We start from the raw sequence: 19,321 nt of genomic DNA, 5'->3' as shown, positions 1-19,321 counted from the left end.
ACACAGAGAGAGACAGAGACAGAGACAGAGAGAGACAGAGAGAGAGACAGAGAGAGAGAGACAGAGAGAGACACAGAGAGAGACATAGAGAGAGAGAGAGAGAGATAGAGAGAGAGCGAGAGAGAGAGACAGAGAGAGACAGAGAGAGAGAGACAGAGAGAGAGAGAGAGAGAGAGAGAGACAGAGAGAGACACAGAGAGAGACAGAGAGAGACACAGAGACAGAGAGAGACACAGAGAGAGAGACACAGAGAGATAGACAGAAACAGAGACAGATAGGTTATCAAATCAATAATAAGAGATTAAAGTAACAAGTTTTAAGAGCAGCAGTAAAAAATAAAATAACAATATATGCAAGGGGCTGCCGGTACAGAGTCAATGTGCGGAGGCACCGGTTAGTTGAGGTAGCATGTACATGTAGGTACAGGTATGTTTGTCTCAGTATGCCATGTGTCAGTATATAAACTGGTAAATAGACTGCAAAGATAAAGTTGGATTAAGCTTTTAATCATATAAATGTGTTTCATTTTAAATTCCAATCGCATATTTTACGTGATCCCTCCCTCCCTCCCTGTTCCCAGGCCCCAGTACAACATGCCAGGAGGACTCATGTGCCAATCAGGGTGTGTGCCTGCAGCAGTGGGAGGGGTTCAACTGTGATTGTAGCATGACATCTTTCGGAGGGCCACTCTGCAACGACGGTAAGACACACCTTTCAACTGCTTTGTGTATGTGCACACACATACACACGCACACGCATATACACACACACACACACACACACACACACACACACACACACACACGTTCACAATGTCCTACATTGCAGGAACGTTCTCCTTCTACAGGGTGATTAAGATCCTAAATCTATCTATATATATATATATATATATATATATATTTAATTTATTTAACCTTTATTTAACCAGGTAAGCTAGTTGAGAACAAGTTCTCATGTACAACTGCGACCTGGCCAAGATAAAGCAAAGCATTGCGACAAAAAACAACACAGAGTTACACATGGGATAAAGAAACGTACAGTCAATAACACAATAGAAAAATCTATATACAGTGTGTGCAACCTACAGTACCCTACAGTATATAAGAATGCATTTTGTCCTTTGTGTCACCATTTGTTGTAAACCATCACAAAACACACATAAAGTTTGCTTTTGTCTTGCTATGAACTCCACATTCCATACATTGAGTTCCACACGCTGTGTTACATATATACATTGTATCTTGACTGAGTGGCCATTATGCCAGAAGAGTCGACTAAAGGTAAGTGTTGTCGTCATCATGGCGGCAACAACGAACACGTTTATTTGGGACATTGGAACACTTTTCTTCTTCTGTCACTTTAGTACTGATGTCCTTTAGAACCACTCTGTTCTCATTAGCACTTATTATATTCCAGTCATTATATTCCAGTCATTATATTCCATGACAACTGTTCTATACTTTACATGCTGCATTTGAAAACTCATTATTATATTACCAGTAGCGGTGTGTGGGTAAAATCACTGGGGAAGCCAAGCCAGGAAAAAATGTGTTGTGATCATTTCGTTGTTTGCTCTATAACCTGGTAGTTCATATGCCACCATGATATATATATATACATATACAGTGCCTTGCGAAAGTATTCGGCCCCCTTGAACTTTGTGACCTTTTGCCACATTTCAGGCTTCAAACATAAAGATATAAAACTGTATTTTTTTGTGAAGAATCAACAACAAGTGGGACACAATCATGAAGTGGAACGACATTTATTGGATATTTCAAACTTTTTTAACAAATCAAAAACTGAAAAATTGGGCATGCTAAATTATTCAGCCCTCTTAAATTAATACTTTGTTGCGCCATCTTTTGCTGCGATTACAGCTGCAAGTCGCTTGGGGTATGTCTCTATCAGTTTTGCACATCGAGAGACTGAAATTTTTTCCCATTCCTCCTTGCAAAACAGCTCGAGCTCAGTGAGGTTGGATGGAGAGCATTTGTGAACAGCAGTTTTCAGTTCTTTCCACAGATTCTCAATTGGATTCAGGTCTGGACTTTGACTTGGCCATTCTAACACCTGGATATGTTTATTATTGAACCATTCCATTGTAGATTTTGCTTTATGTTTTGGATCATTGTCTTGTTGGAAGACAAATCTCCGTCCCAGTCTCAGGTCTTTTGCAGACTCCATCAGGTTTTCTTCCAGAATGGTCCTGTATTTGGCTCCATACATCTTCCCATCAATTTTAACCATCTTCCCTGTCCCTGCTGAAGAAAAGCAGGCCCAAACCATGATGCTGCCACCACCATGTTTGACAGTGGGGATGGTGTGTTCAGCCGTGTTGCTTTTACGCCAAACATAACGTTTTGCATTGTTGCCAAAAAGTTCAATTTTGGTTTCATCTGACCAGAGCACCTTCTTCCACGTTTGGTGTGTCTCCCAGGTGGCTTGTGGCAAACTTTAAACAGCACTTTTTATGGATATCTTTAAGAAATGGCTTTCTTCTTGCCACTCTTCCATAAAGGCCAGATTTGTGCAATATACGACTGATTGTTGTCCTATGGACAGAGTCTCCCACCTCAGCTGTAGATCTCTGCAGTTCATCCAGAGTGATCATGGGCCTCTTGGCTGTATCTCTGATCCGTCTTCTCCTTGTATGAGCTGAAAGTTTAGAGGGACGGCCAGGTCTTGGTAGATTTGCAGTGGTCTGATACTCCTTCCATTTCAATATTATCGCTTGCACAGTGCTCCTTGGGATGTTTAAAGCTTGGGAAATCTTTTTGTATCCAAATCCGGCTTTAAACTTCTTCACAACAGTATCTCGGACCTGCCTGGTGTGTTCCTTGTTCTTCATGATGCTCTCTGCGCTTTTAACGGACCTCTGAGACTATCACAGTGCAGGTGCATTGATACGGAGACTTAATTACACACAGGTGGATTGTATTTATCATCATTAGTCATTTAGGTCAACATTGGATCATTCAGAGATCCTCACTGAACTTCTGGAGAGAGTTTGCTGCACTGAAAGTAAAGGGGCTGAATAATTTTGCACGCCCAATTTTTCAGTTTTTGATTTGTTAAAAAAGTTTGAAATATCCAATAAATGTCGTTCCACTTCATGATTGTGTCCCACTTGTTGTTGATTCTTCACAAAAAAATACAGTTTTATATCTTTATGTTTGAAGCCTGAAATGTGGCAAAAGGTCGCAAAGTTCAAGGGGGCCGAATACTTTCGCAAGGCACTGTACATATAATTAAGTAAAACCACAACTCAAAATCTCTATCTCCATCCATGGCTAATTTAGGAATGGGCCAGTTTTAGCTAGCTAGCCACCGAAGGATAACAACAAAAATTATGTTTCTTTGGTCAATGACCTTTGGCTTTTGATGTGATGTGTTTGGTGTGAAGCCAAATCCAAACTGGCTTCCCTTGACCATTCACAGTTGAGCTCACTCAGTTTTGCTCAACTCTGATTGCCTATTATTTTATACAAAAAAATATTAAGGGAGGCCAAATGCTCTCTCTGTTCCCTTGTATTCAATGCTACAGGTGACAACAGTAGACTCTTTTTACCAGACAACATCAGATAGATGGTCTACACATACAGAGACAGAGGGGCGCTGTTTCGCTCATTCGGAAGCTTCCATCAGTGAGATATATTCAGCTTCTTGCCAATTGAAGGAAACTTATGAAGCAGAGAGACGAAATATACATTATACATTATTATTTTTCTTTTTTTATCTGTGAATTTTTTTATTTGCATCCATGAATACATACCACTGTAAATGACTGGGGCCTCTGGCAATACAAAGGGACAATGCTATTATACCCGAGAAGCGGGGTTTGGAGGATATATTGGCATGGTGTTTTTAGGCACCCGTTCCGCATTTATGGACGTGACCCAGTTGTTCAGTATTTTGTTCTGTATTTATGGACGTGACCCAGTTGTTCAGTATTTTGTTCTGTATTTATGGACGTGACCCAGTTGTTCAGTATTTTTGTTCTGTATTTATGGACGTGACCCAGTTGTTCAGTATTTTTGTTCTGTATTTATGGACGTGACCCAGTTGTTCAGTATTTTTGTTCTGTATTTATGGACGTGACCCAGTTGTTCAGTATTTTGTTCTGTATTTATGGACGTGACCCAGTTGTTCAGACTTTTTGTTCTGTATTTATGGACGTGACCCAGTTGTTCAGACTTTTTGTTCTGTATTTATGGACGTGACCCAGTTGTTCAGACTTTTTGTTCTGTATTTATGGACGTGACCCAGTTGTTCAGACTTTTTGTTCTGTATTTATGGACGTGACCCAGTTGTTCAGTATTTTTGTTCTGTATTTATGGACGTGACCCAGTTGTTCAGACTTTTTGTTCTGTATTTATGGACGTGACCCAGTTGTTCAGACTTTTTGTTCTGTATTTATGGACGTGACCCAGTTGTTCAGTATTATAAATGTTCCATTGCCATACTGGCTGGCAACGTTATTATCCTTTGCTTGTTAACTAGCCAACTATGGTTAAATACAGTCACGTCAAAAAGTGCAGCCAGAATAACAGCAAAGCAGTTGTTTTGTAGTTGGCTTCATTTGGATCCATCCATAGCAATGAGTTTATGATGTGTGATTTTGCCTGGCAGAGAAAATGTGCTCTCTTGTCAGGATGCTGTTCAGGCAAAAGAAAGACAATCCATGACATTCAGTTGATTTGATTTTAATAAATGAAACCCTACGTTGTTGTTGTTATCCACCACAGCTGACATAGCTCCATCAATCACATGTATTTTTAAATCAGCTGATGTCACAAAGTGCTAAACAGAAACCCAGCCTATAGCTATAGCTACTTATTGTATGTCACATTTATCTGTACATTCACTTGGACAGTGCATTGGTTGAAATATATGTAGGAGTCTGTGCTACTACTTCTGCTGCCTTGCTTCAGCCTTTTGGGTGTTGATGGTGCTGCAGTGTGGTCTTAGTTTTCGGCCTTGATGTTTCTCCAGCATTTTCTGTCTGTCAATGAGGGATGGCATTAGCTAAGGAGCGAACCTTCACACCGATGCCCACTCACTGACATAATCTCCCTCGCTTCTAAACCAGCCTTTTGTATGGCCAGTTTCTGGTCTTGAAACTGTGTTTCTGGTCCTGTGGTCCTGATGCTGTGATTTGTGTATGTAGTTGTTCCCACTGCCCTGCACGACTTGGGTAGAAGTGCTGCCAGATAGTTCCCACCCATCGGCTCTGATCGAGTCCCTGATACACTCTCCTCTTCTTGGGTGGAAATAAAATGCAAGGGAGTTCTCCAGGCATTTCGATAGATATTTCCCTGGTGATGCCATTGGGCATAGCTGGTTCCCTGGCTGCTCAAACATGAATCCCCTCTTGGACTCCCTGCCCCTCTCCCTTGGGTCCAGATGATTCATTGTGGCCTTGTTATACGCTAGTGTGTTGTATCTGAGACGGAATGCATTGTAAGAAATATTGTTTTCCAGCAGCCTAATTATGAGTCCAACTTAGAAATAACACAAACAGGCTATGAACAACATACCTTAGAAAGTTCTCGTCTGATTTTACAAGGAATGAATTTTAGTTGTCTGTTCCCCTCCTTGACCCAGATATATCTGGAGGTTCAACCACACTTTCTGGACCAGACCACTTGGTGTACCGGGATTCAGCGCCTGTGAGTTTTGGAGCTGGGCCATGTCCTTATCGGTGATGGGACGGTGGCTGTTTGTGATATATTTTCTTTGCTTTCTTATCTGTTTGATGTTGCCAGAAAAACAACCTGTCAACAGGACATAACATGTACTATGAGGCGTGACTGAATGGACACTACTGTAGTGAGCTGTATTGCCTTATATTAAAGAATGTTACTGCATCTCAAATGGCACCCTATTCCCTAGTGCACTACTTATGATGAGAGCCCATAGGGCTCTTGTCAAAAGTGCACTATTGGAATAGGTTGACATTTGGAATGCATACTTTGTTTCACTAGAGGGCAGAAGAGAGCTATTTCAAAGCAAAATACACTAATGCAATGAAATGTGCATTGTTATTGGTGCATTCTTATTGGTAAATCGGTGAATGGCTTGCTTGACCTGGCATTGGATGAACACATTTACATGCATTTCATTTTCATATGTTGTTGACAAGATAGTAAGTTGAAAGCTATTGTTCTAGATACAGTATATACACACAAACGTATGTGGATTCAGCTATTTCAGCCACACCCATTGCAGACAGATGTATAAAATCGAGCACACAGCTATGCAATTTCCATAGACAAACATTAGCAGTAGAATGGCCTTACCGAAGAGCTCAGTGACTTTAAATGTGGCACCGTCATAGGATGCCACCTTTCCAACAAGTCAGTTTGTCAGATTTCTGCCCTACTACAGCTACCCTGCTCAACTGTAAGTGTTATTATTGTGGAGTGGAAATGTCTAGGAGCAACAGTGGCTCAGCCGCAAAGTGGTAGGCCACAGAAGCTCACAAAGCGGGACTGTTGAGTGCTGAAGTACGTAGCGCATAAAACTTCTCTGTCCTCTTTTGTAACATTCACTACCGAGTTCAAAACTGCCTCTGGAAGCAACATCAGCACAATAACTGTTTTTCGGGAGCTTCATGAAATGACTTGCCTTGGCCGAGCAGCCGCATACAAGCCTAAGATAACCATGCTCAATGCTAAGCGTTCGCTGGAGGGGTATAAAGCTTGCCGCCATTGGACTCTGGAGCTGTGGAAACGTGTTGTCTGGATTGATGAATCACGCTTCACCGACTTACAGTCCAACGGATTAATCTGGGTTTGGCGGATTCCAAGAGAACGCTACCTGTCTCAATGGAAAGTGCCAACTGTAAAGTTTGGTGGAGGAATAATTGTCTGGGACTGTATTTCATGGTTCAGGTTAGGCCCCTTAGTTCCAGTGAAGGGACATTTTAACGCTACAGCATACAATTACATTCTAGACAATTCTGTGCTTCCAACTTTGTGGCAACAGTTTGGCGAGGGCCCTTTCCTATTTCAGCATGACAATGCCCCTGTGCACAAAACTTGGAGGACATCCTCCGGAAGTCATAATTACTGTGTAAGTCTATGGAAAGGGGTGAGAACCATGAGCCTTCTAGGTTTTGTATTGAAGTCAATGGACACAGAGCACGGTAGCTAGCTGTCCTCCTGCTCCACCATGGTGCAACCCCACAGAGTGCTGTTGAGGCTACTGTAGACCTTCATTGCAAAACAGTGTGTTTTTTATTGACAATAAAATAAAATATATGAAATTCACTAAGGAGGATGGTCCTCCCCTTCCTGCTCTAAGGAGCCTCCACTGATATATATATATTTAATTTGACTATTTTCTACATTGTAGAATAATAGTGAAGACATCAAAACTATGAAGTAACACATATGGAATCATGTAGTAACCAAAAAGTGTTAAAAAAATCTAAATATATTTAATATTTGATATTCTTCAAAGAAGTCACCCTTTGCCTTGATGACAGCTTTGCACACTCTTGGCATCTTGTTGTCCATGAGAGTCTCACCTCACGTGTAACCCAAACTGTTTGGAAGTTACAGACAAAAGTTGGCAGATCGGCTGTACCAACTTCAGTCTCATCTTTCCGTAGAGGGGTCATACTAGTTTGTAGGCCAAACCATTCGGGCTACAGTGCCTTGCGAAAGTATTCGGCCCCCTTGAACTTTGCGAACTTTTGCCACATTTCAGGCTTCAAACATAAAGATATAAAACTGTATTTTTTTGTGAAGAATCAACAACAAGTGGGACACAATCATGAAGTGGAACGACATTTATTGGATATTTCAAACTTTTTTAACAAATCAAAAACTGAAAAATTGGGCGTGCAAAATTATTCAGCTCCCTTAAGTTAATACTTTGTAGCGCCACCTTTTGCTGCGATTACAGCTGTAAGTCGCTTGGGGTATGTCTCTATCAGTTTTGCACATCGAGAGACTGACATTTTTTCCCATTCCTCCTTGCAAAACAGCTCGAGCTCAGTGAGGTTGGATGGAGAGCATTTGTGAACAGCAGTTTTCAGTTCTTTCCACAGATTCTCGATTGGATTCAGGTCTGGACTTTGACTTGGCCATTCTAACACCTGGATATGTTTATTTTTGAACCATTCCATTGTAGATTTTGCTTTATGTTTTGGATCATTGTCTTGTTGGAAGACAAATCTCCGTCCCAGTCTCAGGTCTTTTGCAGACTCCATCAGGTTTTCTTCCAGAATGGTCCTGTATTTGGCTCCATTCATCTTCCCATCAATTTTAACCATCTTCCCTGTCCCTGCTGAAGAAAAGCAGGCCCAAACCATGATGCTGCCACCACCATGTTTGACAGTGGGGATGGTGTGTTCAGCCGTGTTGCTTTTACGCCAAACATAACGTTTTGCATTGTTGCCAAAAAGTTCAATTTTGGTTTCATCTGACCAGAGCACCTTCTTCCACATGTTTGGTGTGTCTCCCAGGTGGCTTGTGGCAAACTTTAAACGACACTTTTTTATGGATATCTTTAAGAAATGGCTTTCTTCTTGCCACTCTTCCATAAAGGCCAGATTTGTGCAATATACGACTGACTGATTGTTGTCCTATGGACAGAGTCTCCCACCTCAGCTGTAGATCTCTGCAGTTCATCCAGAGTGATCATGGGCCTCTTGGCTGCATCTCTGATCAGTCTTCTCCTTGTATGAGCTGAAAGTTTAGAGGGACGGCCAGGTCTTGGTAGATTTGCAGTGGTCTGATACTCCTTCCATTTCAATATTATCGCTTGCACAGTGCTCCTTGGGATGTTTAAAGCTTGGGAAATCTTTTTGTATCCAAATCCGGCTTTAAACTTCTTCACAACAGTATATCGGACCTGCCTGGTGTGTTCCTTGTTCTTCATGATGCTCTTTGCGCTTTTAACGGACCTCTGAGACTATCACAGTGCAGATGCATTTATACGGAGACTTGATTACACACAGGTGGATTGTATTTATCATCATTAGTCATTTAGGTCAACATTGGATCATTCAGAGATCCTCACTGAACTTCTGGAGAGAGTTTGCTGCACTGAAAGTAAAGGGGCTGAATAATTTTTCAGTTTTTGATTTGTTAAAAAAGTTTGAAATATCCAATAAATGTCGTTCCACTTCATGATTGTGTCCCACTTGTTGTTGATTCTTCACAAAAAAATACAGTTTTATATCTTTATGTTTGAAGCCTGAAATGTGGCAAAAGGTCGCAAAGTTCAAGGGGGCCGAATACTTTCGCAAGGCACTGTAGATGTGCAGAGATAGCCTCGAGCTAGGCCCATCTCCTGGCTAGCCGAAGAAGTCCATCAGCCAATTCTTGGGCTACAATACCTCTTTTGCCAATTGGCCTATCCCTATACTGTCGACACGGAGCCCCGCCAATCCACCACGACCGGAATGCCGGCACAACCGTCCGAGGTGGTTTCAACAGGCTCTTCCATTGTGACTTCCCTGGAGGCCCATCTGCTTGCCCCGGCCCACTAGCTGTCTGAATCGACGTCTCTCCAGCTTGCCTAGCGTAGTAGCGACTACTGAATTGGCTCCCTTACTCATCTATTGCTTATCACTGGACCCTATGATCACTCGGCTACACACGCCTCTCCCTAATGTCAATATGCCTTGTCTGTTTCTGTTTTGGTTAGTGATGATTGTCTTATTTCACTGTAGAGCCTCCAGCCCTGCCCAATATGCCTTAGCCCCCCCCCCTCCACACTTCTCCCAAATCCAGACAAATTATATTCTGAAAGAGCAGTAAGTTCTGGATCCTTACAAATCAGCTGGGCTAGATAATCTGGACCCTCTCTTCCTATAGTTATCCGCTGAAATTGTTGCAACGCCAATTAATAGTTTGATCAACCTCTCTTTCCAATTGTCTGAGATTCCTAAATATTGGAGAGTGGCCGCGGTCATCCCCCTCTTAAAGGGGGGGGGACACTCTGATCCAAACTGTTACAGACCAATATCCATCAAGCCAAGTGAACAAACAGATCACCGACCATTTTGAATCCCACTGTACCTTCTCCACAATGCAATCTCGTTTCCGAGCTGGTCATGGGTGCACCTCAGCCACGCTCAAGGTCCTAAACGATATAACAGGGTGCCACAAGGTTACTTTCTTGGGCCGATTCTTTTCTCTGTATATATCCATGATGTTGTGCTTGCTGCGGTGAATCTTTGATCCACCTCTACGCAGATGACACCATTCTGTTTACATCTGGCCCTTCTTTGGACACTGTGTTAACAAACCTCCAAACGAGCTTAAATGCCATACAACTCCCCTTTCGTGGCCTCCAACTGCTCTTAGATGCTAGTAAAACAAAATGCATGCTCTTCAACCGATTGCTGCCAGCACCTGCCCGCCCGACTAGCATCACTACTCTGGACAGTTCTGCCTTAGAATATGTGGACAACTATAAATACCTAGGTGTCTGGTTAGACTCTAAACTCTCCTTCCAGACTCACATTATGCATCTAAAATCCAAAGTTAAATCTAGAATTGGCTTCCTACTTTGCAACAAAGGCTCCTTCACTCATGCTGCCAAACAAATCCTTGTAAAACTGACCATCCTACTGATCTTTGACTTCGGGGATGTCATTTACAAAATAGCCTCCAACACTCTACATAGCAAATTGGATGCAGTATCACAGTGCCATCAATTTTGTCACCATAGCCCCATATACTACCCACCACTGTGACCTGCATGCTCTCATTGGCTGGTCCTTACTACATATTCGTTGCCAAACCCACTGGCTCCAGGTCATCTATAAGTCTTTGCTAGGTAAAGCTCCACCTTGTCTCTGCTCACTGGTCACCATAGCAACACCCACCCGTAGCACGCGCTCCAGCAGGTATATTTCACTGGTCATTCCCAAAGCCAACACCACTTTTGGCCACAGTTCTCTTCTGCCAATAACTGGAACAAATTGCAAAAATCGTTGAAGTTTGAGACTTATATCTCCCTCACTAACTTCAAGCGTCAGCTGTCAGAGCAGCTTACCGATCACCTCAGCTGTAAACAGCCCATCTGTGTATAGTCCATCCAACCAACTACCAACTACCTACTACTCATCCCCATATTTGTGTTTCTTTTTCTGCTCTTTTGCACACCAGTAGTTCTACTTGCACATCCTCATCTTCACAAATATCACTCTAGTGTTTAGTTGCTAAATTGTAATTACTTCGCCACTATTGGCCTATTTATTGCCTTACCTCCTTAATTCATTTGCACACACTTCATACACATTTTCTATTGTGTTATTGACTGTACAATTGTTTATCCCATGTGCAACTCTGTGTTGTTTTTGTCACACTGCTTTGCTTAATCTTGGCCAGGTTGCAGTTGAAAATTGGGTTGCAGTTGAAACCTGGTTAAATAAAGGTGAAATAAAAATATAAATAATAATAACTAACAGCAGACTCTTACATTTCCTCAATGAAAAAATGATACCGAGGAACTGTGTTTTTTTACCAAATTATCATTCGACAGACCACATTTTCACCCTGCACACCCTAAATGACAAACAAACAAATCAAAACAAAGGCAAAGTCTTCTCATGCTTTGTTGATTTCAAAAAAGCCTTCGACTCAATTTGGCTAGAAAATATTGAATCAGTTTTAGAACCTGAACATGTCTGCTCACAAACCAACAGATCACAACCTTCCATAACAAAGCCATCGCCTAAAGAGAGATGAACCTGGACAAGAGTCCCTCCCCTAAGCAAGCTAGTCCTGGGGCTCTTTTCACAAACACAAACACATCCCACAGATCCCCAGGACAGCAACACAATTAGACCCAACCAAATCATGAGAAAACTATAAGATAATTACTTGACATATTGGAATTAATTAACCAAAAAACAGAGCAAACTAGAATGATATTTGGCCCTAAACAGAGAGTACACCGTGACAGAATACCTGACCACTGTGACTGACCCAAACTTAAGGAAAGCTTTGACTATGTACAGACTCAGTGAGCATAACCTTGCTATTGAGAAAGGCCGCCGTAGGCAGACCTGGCTCTCAAGAGAAGACAGGCTATGTGCACACTGCCCACTAAATGAGGTGGAAACTGAACAGCACTTCCTAACCTCCTGCCCAATGTATGACCATATTAGAGACACATATTTCTCACAGATTACACAGATCCACAAAGAATTCGAAAACAAACCCGGTTTCGATAAACTCACATATCTACTGGGTGAAATACCACAGTGTGCCATCACAGCAGTAATATGTGTGACCTGTTGCCACAAGAAAAGGTCAACTAGTGAAGAACACACACCATTGTAAAAACAACCCATATGTATGCTTATTTATTTTCCCTTACAACACTGTGTATATACATAATATTACATTTGTAATGTCTTTATTATTTTGGAACTTTGGTTAATTTTTATGGAGAATGTGTTCTCAGTCAACTTACCTGGTAAAATAACGGATAAATAAATAAAAATAGTCTATTTCACTTTTGTATATTATCTACTTCACTTGCTTTGGCAATGTTAACATGTGCTTCCCATGCCAATAAAGCCCCTTGAATTGAATTGAATTGAGAGAGAGAGAGAGAGAGAGAGAGAGAGAGAGAGAGAGGATAGAGAGAGAGAGAGAAAGCGAGATGGTGAGACAAAGCGAGAAAGTTGGTAGTTGTGTGCACTGAGGGGTAGCCCAACAAACAATACTAATGACAATACTAACGTGTAAACAAATGCAGCAGAGAAATTGGTAGCAAGACAGTGCTAGAGGAACGATGGTGTCATTGTGCACCTCATTCAAACAAGCTGGTGACTAAACCCTGTGAAAAACAGTGTGTTACCAGTGTGTTACCAGTGTGATACCAGTGTGTTACAAATGTGATACCAGTGTGTTACCAGTGTGATACCAGTGTGTTGCCAGTGCCTCCCTCTCTCTGTAAAGAGCAGAAGGTGCAGTTGTTGACATGAGATCAAATCCCGGGTTGGCCGTTCAGGGATGGCCTATTTTACACAAGTTTAGTGGGGTAAAAATCTAATCTATGGAGTGTCATCAGTCACTGCTACCATATACAGACACTTTAGTGGTCACTTAGTCATGTGTGGAAGGTCTGACAGCAAGGAAATAGCATGAATCAGAATTGTACTGCACCATGGACCGCATTGACTAAGACACAGCTCTCCACACAACTGAAAAGCAGAAGACAATTGAAGACATGTTGAAACTCATCCAAACACGCTCCACCACGGTCCACACACGCTCCACCACGGTCCACACACGCTCCACCAAGGTCCACACACGCTCCACCACGGTCCACACACGCTCAACCACGGTACACACACGCTCCCCCACGGTCCACACACGATCCACCAAGGTCAACACACGCTCCACCAAGGTCCACACACGCTCCACCACGGTCCACACACGCTCCACAACGGTACACACACGCTCCACCACGGTCCACACACGCTCCACCAAGGTCCACACACGCTCAACCACGGTACACACACGCTCCACCAAGGTCCACACACGCTCCACCACGGTCCACACACGCTCAAACACGGTACACACACGCTCCCCCACGGTCCACACACGATCCACCAAGGTCAACACACGCTCCACCACGGTCCAAACACGCTCCACCAAGGTCCACACACGCTCCACCACGGTCCACACACGCTCCACAACGGTACACACAAGGTCCACCACGGCACACACACACTCCACCACGGTACACACAAGCTCCACCACGGTACACACACGCTCCACACACGCTCCACCACGGTCCACACACGCTCCACCACGGTCCACACACGCTCCACCACGGTACACACAAGCTCCACCACGGTCCACACACGCTCCACCACGGTACACACAAGCTCCACCACGGTACACACAAGCTCCACACACGCTCCACCACGGTACACACAAGCTCCACCACGGTACACACAAGCTCCACACAAGCTCCACCACGGTACACACACGCTCCACACACGCTCCACCACGGTCCACACACGCTCCACCACGGGCCACACACACTCTACCACGGTACACACACGCTCCACACACGCTCCACCACGGTCCACACACGCTCCACCACGGTCCACACACACTCTACCACGGTACACACACGCTCCACCACTGTCCACACACGCTCCACCACGGTCCACACACGCTCCACCACGGTACACACACAATAGCGAGAGAGAGGGAGGAATATAACTGTGGTTGCGTAACGCTGTGATGATAACCTTTACTAAAGCTGACACAACCATACACCAATAAACAGACTCTTGATCACTCAGAGATAAGGCATGATATGCACTGACTGATGCAGAAAGAAAACACAAAATATAGACACACTATAAATCCTATCACATGGACAATGAGACCCTTCACATCATGTCAGGTATAGAGACTGGGTTACTGACATAAGACAAATCATCTATCGCTCTCTTTGCCCTTTCTCCCATATGTGGTAACTTCTATATCCTCAACAATGATCTGCCCTAGTTAGACAACATTTTCTGGTGTCTGTTGATTGGGTAATATTCTCAAAGTGGGTATCGGTGCCAGTCAGTGAAATGGGCGCAAGTAGTTAAGGTCTGATGGTAGGGAAGCTACAGTATGTGTGATTTAATCCTCTAGAGTATAACATCACTGCAACTGAACAACTTGGTGAGAGCTGCCAAACTCAGAGGGCTATATTTTCCTTTGGCAAAGAGACCTGGACTGTGAGCTAGTTAAGCTAGCTGAGCTGGTAGACACCTGGGCTGTGGGCTCGGAAAGTTAAATTCAAATCTGCACCACGACTTATGTCGACTTATGTATGTAACTCTTCTTTAACAAGTTACGTGAGGGTGAACTTTAGATTTATCAGAGATTTAGTTACACACACCACACAACAATGCAATGCACAGTATCGAAGCCTCAGTTATTTAGAATAGTGTCATGCACTAGTTTACAGCACAACTGTCTCAGCGAGTGTGAAATGAAGCCCAGAGCTGTTATGATAAAAGACAAGCTGTTCAGTAGGATATCAGAGAGGAGTAAATAAGAATCCCTTATAACATGCCCCTTCAGACAGCACAAAATAGCCTCTTGAACCTCACGAGGCTAAAGAAATGTGGCTTGGCCCCTAAGACAAACCACTGAGAGCATCCGGTCGGCTTGTATGACCACTTGGTACTCCCTGGACATCTACAGCACCTACAGGAAGGACAAGACCATCATCAAGAACTTCAGCCACCCGAGCCATGGCCTGTTCACACCACTACCATCTAAAAGATCATGAAGGAGCTCAGCCACCCGAGCCACGGCCTGTTCACACCACTACCATCTAAAAGATCATGAAGCAGCTCAGCCACCCGAGCCACGGCCTGTTCACCCCGCAACCATCTAAAAGATCATGAAGCAGCTCAGCCACCCGAGCCACGGTCTGTTCACACCACTACCATCTAAAAGATCACGAAGCAGCTCAGCCACCCGAGCCACGGCCTGTTCACACCACTACCATCTAAAAGATCATGAAGGAGCTCAGCCACCCGAGCCACGGCCTGTTCACACCACTACCATCTAAAAGATCATGAAGGAGCTCAGCCACCCGAGCCACGGCCTGTTCACACCACTACCATCTAAAAGATCATGAAGGAGCTCAGCCACCCGAGCCACGGCCTGTTCACACCACTACCATCTAAAAATGTATCAAGAACCTAGGACAGTACAGGTGCATCAAAGCTTGGACCGAGAGATTGTGAAACATAATCTATCTCTAGGCCATCAGACTGTTATACAGTCACCACTAGCTGGCCTTCACCCAGTACCCTGCCCTGAACCTTAATCACTGTTACCCGGTACTCTACCCTGCACCTTAGAGACTGCTGCCTATGTACATAGTCGTTGAACACTGGTCACATTAATAATGTTTACATACTGTTTTAGCCACTTTATTTGTATATACTGTATTGGCTCATCCTATATAACTACTGCTGTACAGAACTGTTCTATTCACATACTGTCCATACTGTCTATGAACACCATTATATATATACGTATGTATATATATATATATATATATATATATATATATATATATATATATATATATATATATATATATATATATATATATATATATATATATATATATATATATATATATATATATATATATAGTGCCTTTGGAAAGTATTCAGATCCCTTGACTTTTTCCACAATTTGTTAAGTTACAGCCTTATTCTAAAATGGATTACATCTAAACAAAAAATATCCCGTAATGAGAAAGCAAAACCAGGTTCATGGAATGTTTGCAAATGTTTTAAAAATAATAAACAGAAATACCTTATTGACATAAGTATTCAGACCCATTGCTATGAGATTCGAACTTGAGCTCAGGTGCATCCTGCTTCCTTTGATCATCCTTGAGACATTTCTATAGCTTGACTGGAGTCCATCTGTGGTAAATTCAATGCAATTGGACATGATTTGGAAAGGCACACACCACTCAATATATGTTGGAGCAAAAACCAAGCCATGAGGTAGAAGGAATTGTCCGTAGAACTCAGAGACAGCATTGTGTCGAGGCACAGGTCTGGGGAAGGGGACCAAAAGATGTCTGCAGAATTGAAGGTCCCTAAGAACACAGCGGCCTCTATCATTCTTAAATGGAAGTAGTTTGGAACCACCAGGACTCTTCCTAGAGCTGGCCGCCAGGCCAAACTGAGAAATCAAGGTCGAAGGACCTTGGTCAGGGAAGTGACCAAGAACCCAATGGTCACTCTGACAGAGCTCTAAAGTTCCTCTGTTGAGATGCAAGAACCTTCCAGAAGGACAACCATCTCTGCAGCACTACCAATCTGGCCTTTATGGTGGAGTGACCAGACGGAAGCCACTCCTCAGTAAAAGGCACATGACAGCCTGCTTGGAGTTTTCCAAAAGGCACCTAAAGACTCTCAGACCATCAGACTATTTGGCCTGATTGCCAAGCGTCACATCTGGAGGAAACCTGCCACCATCCGTACGGTGAAACATGGTGGTGGCAGCATCATGCTCTGGGGATGTTTTTCAGAGGCAGGGACTGGGAGACTAGTCAGGATCGAGGCAAAGATGAATGGAGCAAAGTAGAGATATCTTTGATGATATCTTTGACGAAGGTTCACCATCCAACAGGACAATGACCATAAGCAAACAGCCAACACAATGCAGGAGTGGCTTCGGGGCAAGTCTCTGATTGTCCTTGAGTGGCCCAGCCAGAGCCCGGACGTGATCCCGATCGAACATCTCTGGAGAGATCTGAAAATAGCTGTGTAGCAACGCTCCCCATCCAACCTGGCAGAGCTTGAGAGGATCTGCAGAGAAGAATGGGAGAAACTCTCCATATACAAGTGAGCCAAGCTTCTAGCGTCATACCCAGGAAGAATTGATGCTGCCAAAGGTGCTTCAACAAAGTACAAAGTAAAAGGTCTGAATACTTATGTAAATGTGATATTTACGTTATATACATATATATATATTTAACGTAAATATCACAAAGCAGGTTTTTAGAAATATTTGCTAATATATATATATATATATATATATATATATATATTATGCTCGGTCAATGTGGGGTATTTAATACATTTTAGAATAAGCCTGTAATGTAAGAAAATTTGGAAAATTCAAGGGGTCTGAATACTTTCCGAAGGCACTATATGACCAAAAGTATGTGGACACCTGGTTGTCGAACGTCTCATTCCAAAATCAGGGTCATTAATATTGAGTTGGTCCCCCCTTTGATTATATAACATCCTCTACTCTTATGTGAAGGATTTCCACTAGATGTTGGAACATTCCTGCAGGGACTGGCTTCCATTCAGCCACAAGAGCATTAGTGAAGTCAGGCAATTAGGCCTGGCTCGCAGGCAGGGTTCCAATTAATCCCAAAGGTATTTGATGGGGTTGAGGTCAGGGCTCTGTGCAGGCCAGTCAAGTTCTTCCACACCAATCTCGACATAACATTTCTGTATGGACATCGCTTTGTGCTCGTGGACATTGTCATGCTGAAACAGGAAAGAGCCGTCCCCAAACTCAGGCCACAAAGTTGGAAGCACGGAATAGTCTACAATGTCATTGTATGCTGTAGCTTTAAGATTTTCCTTCACTTGAACTAAGTGGCCTAGCCCGAACCATGAAAAACAGCCCCAGACTATTATTATTCCTCCTCCACCAAACTTTACGGTTGCCATTATGCATTGGGGCAGTTAGCGTTCTCCTGGCATCTGCCAAACCCAGATTTGTCCATTGGACTGCCAGATGGTGAAACGTAATTCATCACTACAGAGAACGCGTTTCGACTGCTCCAGAGTCCAATGGAGCGGCATTGCGCATAGTTTGGAGCGGTATTGCGCACAGTGATCTTAGGCTTATGAGCGGATGCTGGGCCATGGAAACCCATTTCATTAAGCTCTTGACGAAGCGTTATTGTGCTGACATTGCTCCCAGAGACAGTTTGGAACTCGGTAGTGAGTGTTGCAACTGAGGGCAGATGATTTATACGCGCTGCACGCTTCAGCACTCGAAGGACCCCTTCTTTGATCTTGTGCGGCCTACCTCTTCGCGGCTGAGCCGTTGTTTCTCCTAGACATTTCCACTTAACAATAACAGCACTTACAGTTGACCGGGGCAGCTCTAGCAGGGCAGAAAAGTCACTGAGCTTTTGAGTAAGGCCATTCTACTGCCAATGTTTGTCTATGGAGATTGCATGGCGGAGTACAAAACATTAGGAACCCCTTTTAGCCCTCAAAACAGCCTCAATTAGTCTGGGCTTGGACTCTACAAGGTCTTGAAAGCGTTCTACAGGGATGTTTGCCCATGTTGTCTCCAATGCTTCCCACAGTTGTGGCAAGTTGGCTGGATGTCCTTTGGGTGGTGGACCATTTTTGATACACATGGAAATCTATTGAGTGTGAAAAATCCAGCAGTGTTGCAGTTCTTGACACACTCAAACCAGAGCGCCTGGCACCTACTACCGGTGCTTGACTTGGGTAGGAGCTTACTGGAGCTGAGTACTGGCACCTCAACTTTTCTACTGCTTGAGCTCCTGTTCCTCTCATTGAATATTATTAGCTCAAAAGTATTGTGGAGTTCCTGCACCTAAATATAAACAGTTATGGCACACAAAATTAGTAATGGAAAAAGCAGAGGTTCCTAATGTTTTGAACACTCAGTCTATATTTATATTCCGGTCTCCGACATTGCTCATTTCTTAAAACAAATGTAATTTTGTGTGTATTATTTTTCATTGCTAGGTATTACTGCACTGTTGGAGCTAGAAACACAAGCATTTTGCT

At 43.2% G+C, this 19,321-nt stretch overlaps 1 protein-coding gene across 10 annotated transcripts in view; it reads left to right on the top strand.

Moving 5' to 3' along the window:
- LOC110503044 (neurexin-1a) overlaps positions 1-19,321 on the top strand; it is a 747,078-nt gene that overhangs the window by 350,222 nt on the left and 377,535 nt on the right. For all 10 annotated transcript variants that reach the window (XM_036960883.2, XM_036960887.2, XM_036960882.2 and 7 more), the window contains one exon: positions 581-700. In XM_036960883.2, coding sequence (XP_036816778.2) covers positions 581-700 — 120 coding nt within the window. The remainder of the gene's footprint in view (positions 1-580; positions 701-19,321) is intronic.

The sequence above is a fragment of the Oncorhynchus mykiss genome, chromosome 23, assembly GCF_057628025.1.
Source record: "Oncorhynchus mykiss isolate SJ-2025 chromosome 23, ASM5762802v1, whole genome shotgun sequence".
NCBI lineage: Eukaryota > Metazoa > Chordata > Actinopteri > Salmoniformes > Salmonidae > Oncorhynchus > Oncorhynchus mykiss.
This window is presented reverse-complemented; position numbering and strand designations above follow the sequence as displayed.